The following is a 21,348-nucleotide window of genomic DNA, read 5'->3' as shown; positions in this document are numbered from 1 at the left end:
GGGTGTGCCCTGCTCTTTTGCATGATGCCTAGAAATTGCACAGTGCATGATAACATTGTGAAAGTGATTGAACTACACAAAGTGGGCAAGAGTAATTAAGAAATAGCCAAGGCAACAGGTGTGACTGAGTATACTGTGTCCTGACTCCTAACAAAATGATGTGCAGGTGAAGGGATTGATACCATGCCCCTCCACAAACATGGTGGGGGCAAGGCCCTGAAGATTTCCCTGAAGGCATTGTTGGACCTCAACCCTTCTACAACTGTAAAAGAATTGAAGGAGAAGAACCCTAAGCTTCTCAGTGAACGTTTCCATCAGGACAATTCAGGAAAATGTTCAAAAGTGATTAAATTACTTGAATATGAAAGCACATGTAAGCCCCATCACTACAAAACAAAGGCGCCACCGTGTCCAATTTGCCAATGATCATAAAGACTGGGACCTTGTTCAGTGGTGTAAGGTCCTTTGGGCTGATGAAGCAACCTTTTGTAGAAGTGAGAGCAAGGGAATGAAGGTGTGGAAGTCTCCTACTGCTTCAGTGTGTGACCCACACTTGACGGTGATGAGTGTTAAGCACCCGCCCTATCTTATGGTGTAGGGCACACTTGGCTATGGTAGTTTGGGGAATCTTGTAATACTCCCTAAGGGCCAGACTGTCAACTCTTGAGCACTATATTAACCTTCTGCAGGAGAATTTAGGGGAGTGTTTAGCAAAAACCAGGTCTGAGAGCCTTCAGCAGGATGATGCCCCTTCCCACACCTCTAGGGCAGCCAAAAAGTGGTTCAGTCATAGTGAGATTGACTACATAGAGGATTGGCCTTATCAGTCACCTGATATTTCCCCCATAGAAAACTTATGAGGCATCATGAAGGCCCGGAAGGTGTGGGAGGAAATTCCTGCTTCCCACTGTCAGAATTTGGCTGATTCTGTCCCCAAGAGACTCCAGCAGGTCATCAAGGCCAGGGGCTTCACCATTAGGAAGTAGCATTGACAGCACGTTTAATTACTTTTTGTAATTTTTAAAATAATTTAATCAAAATCTTTTGCATATATTTCCCGAGTATGCAATATGATCTGCACTGATTGTACTGCAATGCCCCAGACAACATAATATATTTTCCCTAAGTGACTTGTTACCTGATGGTTGCAGATTTCCTGCAATAGAAACCAGGGGCAATGGATTTATTGATTATAGAGACTTATTGTGTTGAAGTATTTTCAGAGGTGTGTGCAGATTTGTATTGGCTGCAGCTCCAACTTTGTGTATTAGTTTCTGTGTATTAGTGTATTAGCATGTGAGGTGAACCCATGTGTAGTATGTGTTGCACTTGATAGATATAAAAAAATTCTGGGTTTTGTATGTACTGAACATGTATAGGCTTAGGTTGGTTTCTATGTCTCTGGCTAGCATTTGTGGGAGGGCAGACATCAGAGTACTGACCTCCTTATATGAAGAAACAGAAATTGAAATAAAGAAGATTGGTTGGTAGGAAATTATATTGAGAATAGCGAATTTCTGGGTCCAATCCACACACAAAGTACCACCCTCTTGGGGCTACACCTCCATGGTTGCCCTGTAACAGGGTGGCTTTGGTTTCAAGCTGGGGGGTTACCTCCATCATCTCCTGGTTGGTAATGCAGCTTCTTGCAGACACATAGTACCACAAGGAGGCCTTTTGGTAAATATTTGTAGAAAGATGCATGATTTATATTAGTTCAAGATTATCCCAGTGGGAACCTGCACATTTTTAAAAGGGACTGTAAGGAATATGTGTTACTTTTCCGTAAAACAAACTCTCTGAATAATATTTTCACTATATTTTCACATATTCTTTTATACAGAAAGGCACTGTGGGAGGTTATGCAGATTTATGGGATAGGAGGAAAGCTTTTGGGAGCTGTCAAGAGTTTTTATGAGAGTAGTAGAGCTTGTGTCAGGATTAGAAATGGAGAGAGTGAGTGGTTTGAAGTAAAGGTGGGACTTCGTCAGGGATGCGTTATGTCGCCCTGGCTGTTCAACTTGTACATGGATGGGGTGGTGCGAGAGGTGAATGCTAGGGTAGTGGGTCAGGGATTGGAGATGGTTAAAGAAAATGGAGAAAAGTGGGAGGTGAGCCAGCTGTTGTTTGTGGACGACACTGTGCTTGTGGCAGGGTCAGAGGAGGGATTGAGGAAGCTGGTGGCAGAGTTTGGGAGAGTATGTGATAGAAGAAAGCTAAAGATAAATGGGGGTAAAAGTAAGGTGATGAGATGTACAAGGGGTGAAAGTGGCAGTAGACTGGAAGTGAACATTAAGGGAAAGCGACTGGAGGAAGTGGATAGTTTTAGATACTTGGGTGCAAGTGTAGCAGGAAAAGGTGGAGTGAAGGTGGAGGTAGAATGTAGATTGAGAGAAGCGAGTAAATGCCTTGGTGGATTAAAGAGTGTAATGAGGAATAGACATTTGGGAATGGATGCGAAGAGGAGACTGTATGAAGGAGTGATTGTGCCAACAGCACTGTATGGGGCAGAAACGTGGAACATAAGAGAAGAAGAGAGAAGGAGTTTGAATGTGTTTGAGATGAGGTGTCTGAGAAGTATGGTGGGGGTTACTAGGCTGGATAGGGTGAGAAATGAGGAGGTGAGGAGGAGAACAGGGGTGAAAAAGGATTTGGGAGATAGGGTTGATGAAAGAATATTAGGATGGTTTGGACACATGGAAAGAATGAGTGAAGAAAGACTAGTAAAAGAGGTATGGAAGGCAGATGTGGAGGGCGTGAACATGAGGGGACGTCCTAGGATGAGGTGGATGGATGGGGTGAAGGGGGCTTTGGGGAAGAGGGGAATGTCTGTTGAGGAAGGAAGGGAGAGGACGGAAGACAAAGGTGAGTGGAGAATGGTTGTATATGGATGATGTTGTGATTGCATGAGGAGGAATGGGCGGGGGGGTGGGGTAGTATGCGTGAGTAAATTTTGACGCAGCCCGAAGGGATTTCTCCCCGTCCTCTCCTTATATGCAAGGGGGGACGAAGAGGGGGGGTCGCCGATTAACTGAAGCGGCCTTGCTGTGGATGTGCTGTGTCTTGCGACACTGCTTCTGACCTAGGGCGGTGGGCAGGGTGCAGGGATGACCCGTCATCCAGGAGGTGCTCAGATGAGAGGGAGGGTGGGAGGGGTGTGGAGTGTATTTAGGGATGAAATGGGTGGGAGTGTTTTTATGCCTTTCCCTTTTTGGCTACCTCCCTTGGAAGGGGGAAAAAGCCTTGGTATATGTATGTATGTATTTTTATCTGACTGATAGATATATATCTAAGATTTTGACAGCAAGTAGAATTTTTCATGGTGAATTTTACCTTTGGTATAATTTGTATGAGACAATTTATCATGGTAGAATTTACCCGAGGGGAATTTACATGTCTTTACTTTCTGCTCAAAAGACCTTTTCATTAAGGCAAATGAGAAAATGTATTCAGAACAATTGCAAGTATAAGATTTGCAAAACAAAGAAACACTCATCACTATACATGCACTCATCACTAAATAAAGCCTCAAGAATATTGGAGTATACAATATACTCCATTAGAGCATCTACACTCAGAAACCAAAATCCTCACCTTGATCAGCACATAATGATTGATACACAATTCTATACAAGGGTACTCAGACCCACACACCCCTCATATTGCATCACACAAACACAGCCCACAGAATAGATACTCAAACATCTTAATAACCTCCCCAATATCCAATAACATAACCACACAAAAACACATATGCACTGATCATACAGCATTCTTAACAAGATCAACAAACCCATAATGGTAGCTCCACAAAATCTCTTCAATAAGTTATTTATGGGCTGAACCAGCGAACAAAGTTCTCCCACGGGTGGATCAGGTCAATGGTTTGACTAAGTGACTTCATCAGACATCCCATATGTTAACCCAGCAGAGAAATCACTCCCAAAATATGCAAGAGTACCATTAGCATGCCTAATCTCAGGTCATCATCCTGAAATGAAGAAGTACCCACAGAGAACTGGCCTGACAATAAAACAAAAATCACTACACACAAGATAGAGAACATATTTCCCTCTGTAGACACCATCTTAGTCTTTGCTGTGAGGGGGTTCATGACATTAAACCAAATTACCACATTAGAGTGCAAATAGCACAAAATTTGTAACTGAAATACTGTGACAGCCTAGACAGTGTAAATGTCACCCACCTGTATGACACTGTTAAAGTTGAAAATGCTTGGTTGACAAAGCACCAATAGATGCATGATTTATAAATTTTCAGTACAGAAATTTATCCCAAAAACAAAAAGGGATTTCTCACCTTTTACTCTAATTGCCGACTAAAATTTGCTGTTTAATCTTATACGACTTCTTTCACCATATATTATCAATTTTAACACTAGTTGTTTCTCCTTCCATAGTTGACAGGTTACTATGGTACCTAGTGTAAGACAAAATCAACCTCCAGAAGTCCTATACAGTATTATAATATCCTATGTCTATGACCCAATTAATACATACACAGGGGGTAGCAAAAAAGAAAATGGCATAGAAATCACTCCCACCCGTTTCATTTCCCATATATTCCACTCCCCTCCACCCTCCTATCTTGGCACCTCCTGGATGACGGGTCATCCCTGCATCCTGTCCACTGCCCTGGGTCAGAAGCAGTGTCACAAGACACAGCACATCCACAGCAAGGCCGCTTCATAAATTCAGCGACCCCCCCTCTCTGTCCCCTCATGCAGGAAAGGAGAAGACGGGGAGAAATCCCTTCGGGCAATTAATATCACACTTTAATACACTGGTATATGACGCCTTTCCTCCAATTACTATTTACTTAAAACCAAGGATATGTATCTGCAATATATATATTAAAGAATAATCTCACTGCTTCTGACCCAGGGCAGTGGAGAGGGTGCAGGGATGACCCGTCATCTAGGAGGTGCTAAGATGGGAGGGAGGGTGGAGGGGTGTGGAGTGTTTTCGGGGATGAAATGGGTGGGAATGTTTTTGTGCCTTGTCCTTTTTGGCTACCCCCCCGGTAAGGGGGAAAAAAGCCTTGGTATATGTATGTATGTATGATAACTTATCTTGAAACCTGTTGACACCCTCTCCATTTGGAATGTTAGATCCAATGAACTGACCCTTCATTTCCAGACTAGGCCCAAAATATCTTTCGACTTCAACTGTACTTCCTTTATCTAATCACATGAGGAGACCTGGCAAATGACAATTGCTCCCCTTTTCCTACTACTACAAGCTGATGACAAACTGTCCCAGAATACCACAACACAGATAACAGTAAATAATCCTAGAAATTTAAGGATGGGCTCAATGACAGTGTAGAACTCAAAACAATAATTATTACAATAATCTATTTCAATTTCATTCAAAACATATATTAGCTTAAATTCTGCCTCCTCTACCTTCAAAAATTGTTTCAGGATTAGTCAAGAAAAACTACATTCCCAATATCGCATACCCTGACACTGAAGCCTGACTCATTTCATATGCTAGCAAGCATTAAATGAACCCCTATTTACATGCCATGTGATTAGGATTTAAACCATTATTGTAAGTTATGAAAGGTAAAGCCTGATTGGTAAATGTTCTTGATGATATAATTATTTTTCAAAGTTGTCTGGACAAAAACAATGGGAGTCTTTTCTGCACAGTTTTTGTCATAGCAAATTACCTTGCATTTTTTTAACACTGGAAGAGTAGAAGAGGAAATCTTGTTTGTCAACAGAACCTCTACGATTCTTACACTTATCTGACCAATACGACATGATCTTGTTCATAGCACTGAGACTCTGATATGGGTCACAGAAAAGGGGCGTGTCAAAATTATGCAGATAATTATATAAATATATGCCTACAAAATTTATTTGACCTCAACATTTTTCTGCCTATAAATACACATAATTTACATGACTACTAATTTTACACAGGATACAAACTTCAAATGAAAGGTCGTCAAATAGCCGTTATCTATACATGTTACAAACTTTAAGAAATTACTGTACTTCAAATCTCATTCACTTAATTCTGCTACTTTATAGTCTATTTTGAAAAGTTTAGTGTACCAGTTACAGCACTTTGCTTCAACTGTCAAATTGACATTATCTTTTAACATTGCCTGGGTAATTTGGTGCACCAAGAACACTCAATGCCAATAATGTGTCAAATATCCCTCTTTTCCCAACACTCTAGTCCAAAGTATTTCCTAAAATACCATACAATTTCATATATAATGCCTGACCTGTCCATATGGCTCTAACCAAGAGCAAAATTATTTACAAGGTGCATACAATTTACCTTCCTCTCAATTCCTATAAAAACCTTATTCTTCCACTACTGAAACTACCATATCTGCTTACCATGATTAACATGATAACTTTCCCTGTCTCCGTAATTTCAAAATGCAAACTTGAGCCCTAATTATGAGTAAATTGATAACGAACCTGTACATGGGCGTTAATTTGGCGTAGACTGTTCTCGCGCGAATATGTACAATAGTTGCTCCATCACTTAACATCTTACCTTGAGCTGGACTCCACAATGTCACGGATCTTGGCCATCTTACTTGAGTCGTGGGGTAAGATCTTCCAAGGCGAATCTCCATTACTGGTAGGACCATTGGAGTGGCACTCGAGGCCCTGTGGTGGTCCTACTCCGACTCCTGTTCCTGCTGTCCCTGTAGTTCCTGCTCCCGATGGAGTCCCAGCGTCTGCCAGGCTACTCCCACTATTCCCGCCGCTCATTCCTCCGTCACCACGCATGGTCACCATATTAGCCACGCCGCCAACACTTCCTACTTCCATAACATCGTGGGTAAAGCCCGTAAAAACAATGGTAACACTCGCGTTACTTCACTACAGCTTCGCAGACTCCACCATCTTTGTCCAGCCCAATCAGCTGTGCTACACAACTGTCGTAAAGCCACAATCAGCTGTGCCGCAAAGCCAAGCGTTGCTCTAGCTCAAGCAACACGACTTTCTGGCGAACAAAGAGATTTAAAAATGGCTGCTTAGACCAAAAGCCGGTTAAATAGATCTATAAATGCTTAATGACATTTGACTGTAAGGATCTCTTAGAACTAAAACAGCGACCTGCGAAATGAACATTACCTAAATCTGATCCTTACCGGAGGTTCTAGCATGTAATAGGCCAATTTCTTGCAACGTCACTAATTCACATTTTAAAATTATTTTTTCCAAAATAATTGGTCCTTATTAACAAGTTATTTAATATTAATTAACGAGTTCCTTTTGAAAGTGTGATGTAGCTGTAAGATTTTTGTTATTCATTAATAATATCGTATGTAATTGGGAGTCTCCGTATTACTTCATGGTGAAACATTGAAGTACACTATGCCTTTAAAACAAAAATATTGTGAAACTAAATTTTCAAATATAGTTACTTGCATGAATAAGATGTGGCCCTGTGATATGGATATCATACTACCACAAATTACAATGTTTCTTTTAGAATAACAACATTTTTTGTGGACACAAATTAACTTATTGAATATCTTGTCATTACTATAATTGGTATAAGTTAAATAATTTTGACAATGTATGCAAGGTGGCTCAGAGGTTTGATGTCGTGTTCCGCAGTCACGTTGACGCAGTTTGCATGTTTACGCGCACCAGCTGATGGCGGCGACAAGTTGAAAGATGAAGATTGAACTAGGAGTAAAAAGAAAGGAATGCTTTAATTATGGATGGTACGAACAGTATAAGTTTACATTATTTTTTCGGCAGTAGTTAGTCCTTACTACATGAAGAACAGTGTAAATTATTTGATGCTGTGAGAGAAAAAATATATTAGTGAAATTTGTGTCTTTTGAGGCGGCCTGTTGGTAAATGGGAGTATTGTTTACAATACTATTTGTATGTGTATTTACCTAATTCTGATTACAAGAACTTGATATGTGATCTCCGTATACCATATCTACGTCTCCAATTATCAAAATTTGTTCAGAAATCCCAAATTTAAAAGCTATGCCTGAATTTAACACTTATTGTCTTATACTAGATATAGTAGGTGGAGCCTGGAGGGACTACCCGCAAACAAACATCTATTGTTGCATTTTACAATTAAGTTAATACAATCAAGTAAACACACATTCATACACAGTGATTAGGTAATACGAGTGCTGAACTAACCCCCAGGACTACAGATCATGAGTCTACCACATGATACAATAACAGTCATGATACAACACACAGTAAAAACTGAAAAGGATTTCGAATCACTGCAGGAAGACCTGAATAAGGTATGGAACTGGAGCAAGAAATGGGAAGTGGACTTCAATATTAACAAGTGTAGCATAATGGAGTTTGGAAATAGCAAAAATAGAATATCAGGACAACATGAAATTGGAACCAAGGAGGTAAAGAAGGAGAGATCCAAAAAAGATGGGGGTGTAATTATCTCAAACGACTTGTCCTATGATAAACAGATAAACAAAATTGTCAGAGAATCCTACAACTTGCTAAAATCAATAAAAATGGCATTTACATATTTGGACGAAATTATTAAAAAATATTGGTCACACTGATAAGGCCTAGACTAGAATATGCGGTGACATTGTCACCCAGTACCAAAAAGAATATAAAGAAAATAGAAAGAATCCAGAGAGAAGCCACAAAAATGGCACCTGCATTCGCAAACTTGTCATATGAGGAGAGATTGGCTAAACTGGAGTTACCGACTCTGGAGCAAAGAAAAGAGAGAGGTGACCTACTGCCCATCTACAGAATCATAAAGGGCACAGAAACACTCGATAGAGAGGACTTGTTAAACTGGGACAAGAGGACATGGAAAGAAAATAAAAAAACATAGCTATAGAAGAGATATGAAGAAAAACAGTTTTCCACATAGAGTGGTAGACACTTGGAACAAACTGGACAATGAAATAGTGTGTGCAAAAACCATTCATGAGTTTAAGAGCAAACTAGACACTGTGAGATACAAAGGTGGGACACCACGAGCGTAGCTCCCCTTCCTGCAAAATACAACTAGGTAAATACACACTCGTATATTTTCATCTGAAAATTTAAACCAGTTGTCCAGAGAGACAATCATGACATTATACCTGCTCCTCCCCTTCTAAACCAAAGGTTAAGAATGAAACTGGTTAGGAAGTGCTATCAGACACATCTTTCCTAGAAAAAGATAAGGAACAAATTAATATAGTTCTTGTGGGAGACTGCAAAGAAATAAATTAGGAGGAATGGGAAGTATGATACTGATGATTTCTTGATTAATGAAAAAATAATATTGCAGTGAAAAACATGATTACCAATGGCTAAAAGACATGACTTTGTTAGAGATGACACTCCAGTTAGATTGAACTATTACTTACATAGGAAGCAGACATCACTTGTTTCTTTAAATATCCCTGGTCCACAGGGAAAGGTGATCTTACGTTATCTTACGTTGATACTGGACGCAGGTCGCTAGACCTATATGTCCAGATCGGTGACCTTCGATTGGCCAGATGCAGAAATTACATCTTGGTCATCCTCCGGTAGGTCTTTGCCGGGTGTGCCAGTAAATGTAATAGTTTTTACATAGTCATATTTTATTGCCTGTCTCTCCCAGTGCTTATCAAGTTTCGTTTCAAATTCTCTTATAGATTTTGCCTTTATGACACTATTGGGGAGGCTGTTCCAAGCATCCACTACCCTCACTTGGAAAACACCTTGTCGCAGTCTAGTCCGGCTCCTTGGTTTGAAGATCTTTAAGATGTTGCCCCGAGTTGGTCCTTTTCTCAATTGGAAATTTATATTAACAGCAGGGTCATAGTACTGATTTAAAATTTTGTAGACCTCCATCATATCTCCACGTAATCTTCGATATACTAAAGTTGGAAGGTCCAGCTTCCTTAGTCTTTCCTCATAATTAAGGTTTTGTAGGTGTGGCACCATCTTGGAGGCTCTACGTTGAACATTTTCTATTGTCCTAATATCTTTTTTCTTATAAGGTGACCAGACGGACTGAGCATATTCCAAGTGAGGTCGAACAATTGCCTTAAAAAGAGTGCGAAATGTTGGTATATCAAGGTATACAAAAGATCGCCTAATCATTCCCATGATCTGGTTGGCTTTGTTCACTTTTTCCTGTATGTGGTCACCAAAGGATAAACTCTCATCAGTAAGCAAGCCTAGGTCTTTCTCCTTGACACTTCTCTGAACCACTGTTTCATTTTCCTCACCACGTAGCATATAATATACTGTGTCTTTTGTTTGCCTACGCCCTCCACTTACTTTCATGTGTTTGCACTTCTGGGGGTGGAATGGCATTAACCATGTTCTTGACCATTCTTGCAGGAAGTCCAAGTCTTCTTGTAATTTATGTCTGTCTTCTTCATTTTTAATTTCTCGGAAAATTTTAGTGTCATCATCTGTGAATAAGAACAGGTCCGACTGTACACAGCTAGGTAAATCATTGATATATATGACAAAAAGCACTGGTCCAAGTATACTGCCTTGGGGAATGCCACTGTGTACTCTGATATTTTGAGAATGTTCCATTGATTTGGACTCTTTGCCTCCTCTCCAGCAAAAATGAGGTGATCCATCTGAGGACATTACCGCCCACACCATATCCAGCAAGCTTTCTTAGAAGTCTTTGATGAGGGACTTTATCAAATGCTTTTTGAAAATCTAAGAATATTGCATCAGTTTCTCCTCCATCGTCAATGACTCTGGTCCATTTGTCAATAACATGTAGCAGCTGAAGAACAGTTGACCTACCTGTTAGAAATCCAAACTGACTGTCTGAAAACAAATCATTACGTGTCATGTGTTCCATAATGTGATCCCTTATAATGGATTCAAGAACTTTGCAAGTAATACATGTGAGGCTCACAGGGCGATAGTTGTTGACCTCAGATTTATCTCCTCCTTTGTGTATTGCACTCACATTAGCTGATTTCCAGTCTTCCGGTAGCTTCCCCTCTCTAATAGATGTTTCAAATAACTCTGTCAATACTGGAGTAATGTTGTCCCTGAGTTCCTTTAGGATCCTGGCATTTATATTATCAGGGCCGGGTGATTTATCCACTTTTAGCTTTCCAAGTTTTTTCCATACATCTTCCTCTTTCACTTGACAGTCATTCAGTGGTTCATCAAAGTTACGAACTGGTATATGTGGCAATTCACCATCTGGTTCCTGGGTAAACACCTTTGAGAAAAAGGCTGATAATACCTCGGCCTTCTCCTCATCCGTTATGGCAATTTTTCCATCCCCGGCTTTTAGGTCTGTAACTCTAGTCACTGTTTTAAGTTTACTTTTGATGAAACTCCAGAATTTCTTGGGTTTCTCTTTAACTTGACCTACTATATCTTTTTCCTCTTTTTTCTGAAGTTTTCTGGTCAGACACCGTACTTTGTTCCTCCATTTCTTATATTCCTGCAACTTGTCAAGTGCTGTTTTTGGTTTCCATGTACCGAGACCAACTTCTGTTTTTCTTCTTAATAGCCATTTTGGTGCCCTCGTCCAATTTAATAAGTCTGTGTCTATCTCTGGCTAAATTACTATCATAGGTTCTACTAGGAACATATATGCTTTCCACCTCTTTTAATTTGTTCTTCACAGTAGACCATTTGTCCTCAAGACCATCAATTTTTAGTACCTTCTCCGTCCATTTCTGGGGAAAATCTTTTCTCATTGCTTCATAATCACCTTTATCATAGAAGAAGACCTGTCTTTTTGTTGGAATTCTCCGTATGTAACAATTGTAGTCGAATTTCAGTAAGCTATGGTCACTCTTGCCCAGGGGTGATAAGGTTGTAACTGAATTTATCATATCCTCCTCATTAGTCAAGACTAAGTCCAAAAGACTAGGGTTGTCAGTACCTCTTCCTCTTGTTACTTCCTTAACATGCTGGAACATTTAAGTATCTCTCAAAGTTTCCAAAAATAGGTATTCTTCACTATTTATACCATTCTGGGTTGTCCATCTTTGCCAGCTAATTTCAGGGAAATTAAAGTCCCCAGTGATGAGTACATGGGATGTGTTCATTTCTATTGCCTCCTTGATAAGTTTTCTTAAATTACTATTATTTTCTTTTTGAGAAAAAAAAAAAAAAAAAAATAATAGTAATTTAAGAAAACTTATCAAGGAGGCAATAGAAATGAACACATCCCATGTACTCATCACTGGGGACTTTAATTTCCCTGAAATTAGCTGGCAAAGATGGACAACCCAGAATGGTATAAATAGTGAAGAATACCTATTTTTGGAAACTTTGAGAGATACTTATATGTTCCAGCATGTTAAGGAAGTAACAAGAGGAAGAGGTACTGATGAGAGGAAGGGTGGGAGGGGTGTGGAGTGTATTTAGGGATGAAATGGGTGGGAGTGTTTTTATGCCTTTCCCTTTTTGGCTACCTCCCTTGGAAGGGGGAAAAAGCCTTGGTATATGTATGTATGTACTATTATTTTCTTCTTCACTGTTAGGACTTCTGTATATACAACCTACTAGTATTTCATCCTTTCCCTGTAATTGTATTTTAATCCACACAGATTCCTGATAATTAGTTATTAGTTTAATTTCTCGTGCATGCATATTTTTTTGACATAGATTACTATACCTCTTCCTAATTCATCCATAATGTTAGTAAACATTTTGTATCCATCTATTTGTAATTCACTTGATACCAAGTCATATCGACAGTTTTTTGGTTTTACTTCATTAATAAATATAATATCAGGTCCATTATGTACATATAATAATATTCTAGTTCTCAGTTCAGTCATTTTATTTGCCAAGGTGTCAGCGTTTGTGTACTAGTAGATTAATGATTCAGCTGTATTTTTACCACTTTTCTTTTCCCAAGTGGACCCCTCACCCGGTAAATGAACTTTCCCAACTGATCATTTGCTTCCCTTCTCTTTGCTTCCTCAGTCAACTCTTTCTGCTTCTCTCTTTGGGCCTTGGTCATGTCACAATGGATTTTGACATCTCTATATTTCTCACGTCCTCTGAGATTGACTATTCTCTTTAGTACCATATTCTTCAAGCTCTCTGAATCAAAGCCCACCAGTAAGGGTCTTGGTCTTGTGGAATTTTCATTCATAGTGCCCAATCTAAACATTTTATTTATCACAAGAGCATTGCTATCAAGCTCCATGGCTCCAACAAACAACTCTTTAAGAAAATCTGCATCCTCTTTATTTCTCATCATTTGAATTTGATTAGTAGTACTGGGTGATAGAGCTAAGGAATGAGTTGTACAAGCAAGGCAGAGAGAAGATGAAGTTCTATGGTTTAAGAAAATTCTTTGAAGAAGCCAACTGTTAGGAATTCATGGCTACCAGTACTGAAAGAAGTTGGGATATCTTCCTAGTGTACAAGAGTCAGTCAATCCATTGCCCCTACCTTTGGCTCCCCAGTAACTATTAAAGCCACTGAATTGACTCATAAGTTACTCAAAGAAGAAATATTGTGTTGTCTGGATATGGCTAGAGTGGGGCAGTGTGTTTACCTTATTGTATCTACCAGGAGGTGCCAAGATAAGAGGGAGGGTGGAGGGGAGTGGAATATATAGGAAATGGAATGGGTGGGAGTAGTTTCTATGCCTTTTTCTTTTTGGCTACCCCCCATGTAGGGGAAAAAAGACTTTGGTATATGTATGTATATATGTATCTACCTAATTGCAGTATACAGGAAAGGAGCAATGCTCATGTGACTCATCTATTACTATCCAATTTATCGTACCTAACTTAAATTCATGTATGGTTCTACTTTGGTGTATATTCTTTATTTCCATTTATCGTACTTAGATATAAATTCATGTATTGTTGCAGTTTGGGCTATATCATCTGAGCTATTTATGCAACTATGTAGAAAATGTATTTCTTCATATCCTTGAGATATGTCTTTTTGCATACATAACAATAGGCTTCTTCCCTCTTTTAAGGAAGGTAGCCAGCCAAGGCATGCAGTCACCCCTACCCATTCCACTCCTATCCGTCACCCATTTTCCTTTTATCTTAGTTCCTTGTGGATGAAGAGTCTTCCTTCTCCATTGCCCACTACCCGAAGTCAGAAGCAATACAGCAAGACACGGCACATCCACAGCAGGGCCAATCACTTCATTTACATGGCCATCCTCCCTCATCCCCTCATATAAATATAGAAAAAATAAGGATGAATCCCTTTGGGCAGTGTCAATTTATATTCCATTCACAATCATTCTCCACTCAAACCTATCTCTTGCCTTCTCCCGTCCCTGCCTGACAGACATTCCCCTTGTTACTCAAAGCCCCCTTCACCCTATCCATCTCATTCTTGGTCTTCTCAAGTTCACTACAATCAACTCTGACTTTTACATTTTATTTTGCTAGTCTTTCCTCATTCATGCTTTCCATGTGCTCAAACCATTCCTATCTGCCAGTTCCCTATCTTGATCTCACCATCTCATTTCTTGCTCTATCCATTCTCATAACACTTGCCATACTTCTCAAACACTCCATATTGAACATGTTTAAATTTCTCTTTCTGCCTCTCCTAAATTCCAAGTCTCTACCCTATACAATGCCATCGGTACAACACTTTTTAATCCCTTGAGGCATTTACTTGCTTCTCTCAATCTATAATTTACCCCTACCTCCACTCCTCCCTTTCCTGCCACATGTGATCCAAAATACCTAAAGCTATCCACTTCCTCCAGCCTCTCTCCTTTTAGAATCGCTTCAAACTCACTGCCATCCCCTACCCTTGTGCATCTCATCACCTTGCATTTACCTACATTTACCTTCAACTTTCTCCTATCACATACCTTCCCAAACTCTATCACCATCCCTTGATCTTTCCTCTGACCCTGCCACAAGCACAGTGTCGTTCGCAAACAACAACTGACTCACCTCCCACTTTTCTCCATTTTCTTTAACAATCTCCAGCCCCCTACCCATTACTCTCACCTTTACCTCCCGCATTACCCCATCCATGTACACATTGAACAGCCATGGCAACATGACACAACCCTGATGCAGTCCCACCTTTACCTCGAACCACTCACTCTCCATTTCCCACTCAAACACAGCCTCTTCTACTCTTGACTGCCCTTAACAGTTTTCTCCCAGTCCCATATATCTGCACAGTACCTTCCTGTATACCATGTTATAAGCCTTTTCCAAATTTATAAAGGACCCAAAAAATCCTTACATTTTCCTAAAACTTTCTCATATCTGCCTTACCATAAAAGTCTGATACATGTAACCCCTACCTTTCCTAAAACCATACTGTTCTTTATAATTTATTCCTCTTCCTCTCCTTATCATTTCAATTAAAACCCTCCCATAAGCCTTCCCAACTATACTCAATAAACTGATCCCTCTGAAATGACTACACACATTTATCCCCTTTTTCCTACCCTTAGACACCCATTAAGTAACCTCACTAGCCAGTCCACTATTACTGTACCTTCCTCCTTTAGACACCTTGCATGACATCCAACTAACCCAGGTGCCTTACCTGTTCTCATAATTTTCAGAACTACTTGCACCTCACCCTTTCTTATTTTTCCATTTTCCTTTCCCATCACCATCATTTTCTTAGTGCCTCCCACTACTACCATCACTCCATCCCTATCCTTATCCACATTCAACAGCTCTTTATAGTACTCTGTCCATCTTCCCCTTACCACATCCTCTTCCATTAAGATCTACCCATCTGCACCTTTTACCTTTTGTTCTTTACTTGACTCGCCTCCCCTTCTTCTCTTGATATCCTTCCAAAACATCTTTTTATTGCTTTCAAAATGTTCTGTCATACTCCTCCCACATCTGCTCTCCTTTTTGCCTCCTTTAACTTTTGTTTTGCTTATATTTTTTCTTTATATCTCTCATATTTTTCTCTCATCCTAATTTGCAACCAGTCCCTGAATGCTCACTTCTTTTCTACTACCTTCTTCACTTCATCATCCCACCACTCACTACCCTTCCTTCTATTCCCTCCCATCCTTGTTCCACATACCATCTTTACACACCTTGTCACTTCCTCCTTGAAACACCCCCAGTCCTCTTCCACACCCACCTCTACTCCATTCTTCACCACCTCCCACGCTTCACTCAGCTCCTCCTTGGGCTGACTTTACCTTCCTGGACTTACAAAAAGCTTTCGACAAGGTACCACACAAAAAATTATTAAAAAAAAACTCGAACATATAGGAGGGATATAAGGGAACCTACTATAATGGATGTAGGACTTCCTGATTACCAGAAAGATGCGAGTAGTACTCAGAGAAAAATATTCAGGTTGGAAAGAGGTGATCAGTGGAGTTCAGCAAGGGTCTGTACTGGCTCCAATAATGTTTGCTATTTATGTGAATGACATGGATAATGATGTGCAATGTTACATGAACTTCTTTGCAGATGATGCTAAATTGTTAAGGAAAGTAAAAACTGAAACAGATTGCGAATCACTATAGGAATAAGGTATGGAACTGGAGTCAGAAATGGGAAGTGGACTTCAACATTAACCCCTTCCATACGATGCCGCACACGTAGGCGGCATGAGGAGCAAGTGGATACGCGAGGCTGCCATATCAGCGTCTTGATTATATTTATTGTAGTTGCCCCTGCGTAATGACATACTCTCTAAACTGTCTTCATCACATTTTCTATGGTTATCAAAATTCACGGGTAAAAGAGAGAACGATCGATATAAGCGGTGACTATATTTTATGATGCGAGTATTATTACGACACATCGTACGTCTGACAGCTAATGCTGCCCGCGAGATTTTGAATTGTACTGAAGAGGTTAACCCCTTCCATACGGTGACGCCTATGTAGGCGTCATGAGGAGCAAGTGGGTACACGAGGATGCCGACGTTGGCGTCTTGATTATATTTATTGTAGTTGTACCTGTGTGACCCCCATACTCTGTAAACTGGCTTCATCATATTTTCTATGGTTATCAAAATTCACGGGTGAAAGAGAAAACGATTAATACAGCGGTGACTTTATTTTTTATAATGCGAGTATTATGATGCAACATTGCACGTCTGGCAGCTAATGCTGCCCGCGAGATTTTGGCTCGTATTGAAGGGGTTAAGAAGTGTAGCATAATGGAGTTTGGAAAAAAGTAAAAATAGAATATTAGGAAAAATAAAATTGGAACTAAGGAGGTAAAGAAAGTGGGATATGAAAAAGATTTGGGTGTAATTGTCTCAAACGATTTGTCCTTTGACAAACAGATAAACAAAATTATCGGAGAATCCTATAACTTGCTAAGATCAATAAAAGTGGCATTTACATATTTGGATGAAGAAATTATTAAAAGAATATTAGTTACGCTGATAAGACCTAGACTAGAATACGGTATGCTGCAACACTGTGGTCACCCAGTACCAAAAAGAATAAAAAGAAAATAGAAAGAATCCAGAGAGCAGCCACAAAAATGGCCCCTGCACTTGCAAATTTATCATATGAGGAGAGACTGGCTAAACTGGAGTTACCGACTCTGGAGCAAAGAAGGGAGAGAGGCGACCTACTGACCATCTACAGAATCATGAAGGGTACAGAAATACTCAATAGAGAGGACTTGTTAAACTGGTACAGGAGAATTACAAGAGGACATGGAAAGAAAATAAAAAAATCATAGTTATTGAAGAGATCTGAAGAAAAACAGTTTTTCACATAGAGTGATGGACACTTGGAACAAACTGGACAAAAAAATAGTGTGCAAAAACCATTCATGAATTTAAGAGCAAACTAGACACTGAGATACAGAGGTAGGACACCACAAGTGTAGCTCCCCTTCCCGTAAAATACAACTAGGTAAATACAACTAAGTAAATATACCCACCCATGCCTCATGACTCCTATATAGGCATCATCATATGGAAGGGGTTAAAGTAGCCTATGCTAATGTAGATGGATTGCTATTGGCTAGGATGGAGATAAATGATTACCTGAGAGTATACAAGCTTGATATTTTGTGCTTGGTAGAGATCAAACTCCTAAGAAATGTTGTTCTACAGCTAGAGAATAATATATACATCTTTTGCAGAAGTGGCAGAGAAGATAAAATTGGTGGAGGGGTAATGGTTATTGTGAGAAATGAAATAAAGTTGGAAGAAGCAAATCTGAGTAAAGGCTGAAGCAGTTCACCTGAAAACTAGAACTTACAGGCAAAATAGAAAAGCCTTCATGGTGGTATATGTACCACACAAGACAAAAGCTTGGAATGAAGCTCAATATCAAGAAATGTAAGTCTGAAAGAATAAAATTTGTATATAGTACACACAAATCAAGTAATGATGAATAAAAACAATACAAACACAGAAAGACCCAAGCAAATAAATGCAGTAATTCCTCCAATATCCAACTTAATTGGGCCAAAGCATGTTTGGCTTTTGGAAGTAGTGTATTCAGATATGCAAGGTAAAATTATATTTAGATATTGGCTAAGTTCAGATGATGGCAGTGTGGATATGGGAGGGATTGCTGTAATAATAATTCTTGTGTAAGTTTCACTAATTGGAAAAACCTGCAGCCCCATAGCAGCTGGCAACAATCCTTGGACCCTTACATAGATCTCTCTGAGAAGAAACTTTGGACTGTTGTCTGTGTTGTATTGATATAAGATTGCTTCTGTGTCACAGATTGAAAGTGGGAGATGGAAGGGAGCAGTTGCAGGTTGCTAGCTCTCCATGTGGTAAAAGGTGTGCAAAATGCAGTTAAGTTGATAAAGACATATCTTGGGCCCAGTCTGAAGACCAAGTGGCAGACTCCTGATGGTGTTGATAGGTTTTGAAAATGGACAGCTTTACTGTCCACCTTGTTTGAATAGCATGGGACTAATGAAGGATTGTATATGGATACAGGTATCCTTCATTAGTCCCATGCTATTCAAGCATCAACAACCTTCCACTTGGATTACACAGCACACCCATACTAAAACACTTTCACATCCAAATCACAAAGCAAGCATTCCATAATTGACCATCTAACTCCCTCCTCCAACAAACCCCACCAGACATTAGCCCCACAGAAAAATCCCTCTCAAGAGAAGCAAGAACTGCACTTGCACAACTGTGTTCAGGTCACTTTCCAGCACTAAGTACCAACCAAAAATAGGCCTGGCCACAGACACAAAATGCCCCAGATGCAACAATCACACAGAAGAAAGAACATGTTATATTACAATGCCCCATCGTAACCATACCCAGCCAATAACACAATATTTCTTGCTTGAATGACTTAAGGGCCAACCTGGTGACTATTACTGGTTACCTAGAAGTTATGGGTCTCCTGCAAGAGAGACCAGGGCAATGAATTGATTGGTATGAATTCCCTTCGAAATCTTGAAACCTTGTACCAAGTCCTCAAGTCTCAGATTTTCAGAGAAAATATTAAAATATTTAGATGACTTTCATGTGACCTGCCTCTGATGTCTGGTACCATTTTGGCAGCTGACTGTTGTATCTTCCCAAATATGTCATTTTCTTCAATTACATCTGAGAACTATTCAAAGCAAATTCCAAATTCACTTTGACTTATGACATACAATTTTTTTCCTACATGGGTTTTTCTAGTATATGATTAAAATGTTTGTCCATAACTCCTTTATGCTTTCTTATTTACAGAAATACAGTGGTTAGTTGATCTAAGATTATTACTTTGAATAACACCCTTACTATAAGATTTTAAGAAGAGAGGGAGAGGAAGACATGTGAAAGCATAGGTGATGGGAACAGAAGGAAGGAGTGGAGTGAAAAGGCAATGTATTGTCAAGCAAAAAAAAAGGGAGAGAGAGGAGAGAAGAGGTTTAGAGAGGAGTGAAGAGAACAGGAGAAGGAGAGGGGAAAGGAAGGAGAACTGAGGAGTAGGAGAGGTGAGATCAGAAAGAAAATATGAGAGAGATAGTGATATGACCATTAATCATACAAGTACAGCTGTGATACAGATGCTGAGTGGCATTTTCAGATATGACCTAAAGGAATGTAAATTTCTACTGGTAATGATAAGTACACTACTAAGCTGTCATAAATGCTGCAATGTAATACCCTGAATCCATACAAGATACATAGTACATCTGTTACCCTCCTTGATCCACTGCCTTATAGAATAAGTTTTCAGGAAGTGAGGTTGCTAGCCTTCAATAACGCCCCTATCCTTTCTAGAGGTGGCCAGTGCTATTCCCTTAGTCTATTCCCCATGCTTTTTTCTTGGCAAATTACTCTTCAGGGGATAAGGCTTTTGCCATTCAATGCCCCCTATCCCTTCTAGAATGCCTCTGATGACATGTAAGGAATATATTGTTGTTGTCGTTCCCTAGACTGTCTGTCCGAGCAGTCCCGTCTCCCCAAGGAATGCCACAGCCGAAACTGGGTTTTCCCACAAATCCTTTATAGAGTGTATGTTGTGTTGTTTGCGTGCATGATTGTGTATAATGCAGTCTTCCATTATGTGTTGTATGGTATGGGGTGAAGTGTTACATCCCGGGCAGCTGTTCACAATGCGGTCATCCAGCCTCTTCTGGTAGCTTAGAAGTGCTGGGTGGTGGCCACACCGCAGTCTGGCCAGGTGGACTCTGTCCTTTCGTGGAAGAGAGGATTCAGAAGGGTGGATATCAGGAGGTCTGGCATGCAGCAGTGTGTTGTCTTTCAGTGTGTTAATGGAGCGGTGAGTGATATGATTATGAATATGTTTCCGGAGGCTGGTATTTGGTGGTTGTGGAGGAAGAGAAGAGAGTATCTGTGTGTAATACAGGTCTTTGGGTGTTGTTTTAATGTTTCTTTGTGTGTGTGGGTGTTCTGCTATGTAGTGCAGCGGGTGTGATGTGTTTGTGGTGGCTGCGGCAAGTGTTTGTGTGCCTCTCATGTCGAGGTGGTCCTTGACTTTGAGGACTTTTGTTTCATGGTGTAAATGGTCTGCTGGTGTTGTATTTGTGCAGCCTGTAATTGTTTTTAGGGCTTTGTTTTGTATGATTTGAAGGGTGTTGTGGTGTGTCTCACTGAGATTAGGAGCCCATGCAGGACTCGCGTAATTCATCACTGAGCGTATGCATTGTTTGTATATTGTTGTATTAGTTTCTTTGTTTTGTCCAAATGTTGTTCCAGAGATTGACTTACGTGCGTTAAGTCTAGGTGTGCATTTGTTTTTTATGTTTGTGATGTGTTGTTTGAAAGACATGAATGTATCGTATGTTACACCAAGAATTTTCGATGTGTTTGTGTGTGGTATTAGAGTGTTGTTGATGTAGAGATGAGGTATGTATTTGTGTTCTTTTGTCCAGTTGGTGAGAAGTGTTGCTGTAGATTTGGTTGGAGCTATTTTGAGTCTGTTTGTGATGAACCATGTGTTGAGTGTATCAAGG

The 21,348-nt window shown here is 39.9% G+C and overlaps 2 protein-coding genes across 6 annotated transcripts in view; one reads left to right on the top strand and one right to left on the bottom strand.

Moving 5' to 3' along the window:
• The window catches only part of LOC143033415 (uncharacterized), a 612,185-nt gene extending 605,090 nt beyond the window's left edge, over window positions 1-7,095 (bottom strand). Inside the window, exon 1 of one of the 2 annotated variants that reach the window (XM_076198822.1) lies at window positions 6,546-7,095. In XM_076198822.1, the coding sequence (XP_076054937.1) occupies window positions 6,546-6,826 (281 nt within the window). In that variant the 5' untranslated portion in view covers window positions 6,827-7,095. The remainder of the gene's footprint in view (window positions 1-6,545) is intronic. The other variant, XM_076198821.1, reaches the window with a different exon arrangement.
• A 506-nt stretch (window positions 7,096-7,601) lies between these two features.
• LOC143033414 (uncharacterized) overlaps window positions 7,602-21,348 on the top strand; it is a 109,639-nt gene continuing 95,892 nt past the window's right edge. Inside the window, exons 1-2 of one of the 4 annotated variants that reach the window (XR_012967178.1) lie at window positions 7,619-7,731; window positions 18,037-18,235. Coding sequence is in view for 3 of the 4 variants with exons in the window: in XM_076198818.1 (XP_076054933.1) it covers window positions 18,187-18,235 (49 nt within the window). In the remaining variant the exon portion in view is untranslated. Of the gene's footprint in view, window positions 7,732-18,036; window positions 18,236-21,348 lie in introns of all 4 variants that reach the window. The other 3 variants (XM_076198818.1, XM_076198819.1, XM_076198820.1) reach the window with 3 other exon arrangements.

The sequence above is a fragment of the Oratosquilla oratoria genome, chromosome 15, assembly GCF_046742065.1.
Source record: "Oratosquilla oratoria isolate Oo_2021 chromosome 15, ASM4674206v1, whole genome shotgun sequence".
NCBI classification, from domain to species: domain Eukaryota; kingdom Metazoa; phylum Arthropoda; class Malacostraca; order Stomatopoda; family Squillidae; genus Oratosquilla; species Oratosquilla oratoria.
The sequence above is the reverse complement of the archived record's forward strand: the minus strand, read 5'-3'. Positions and strand labels throughout refer to the sequence as shown.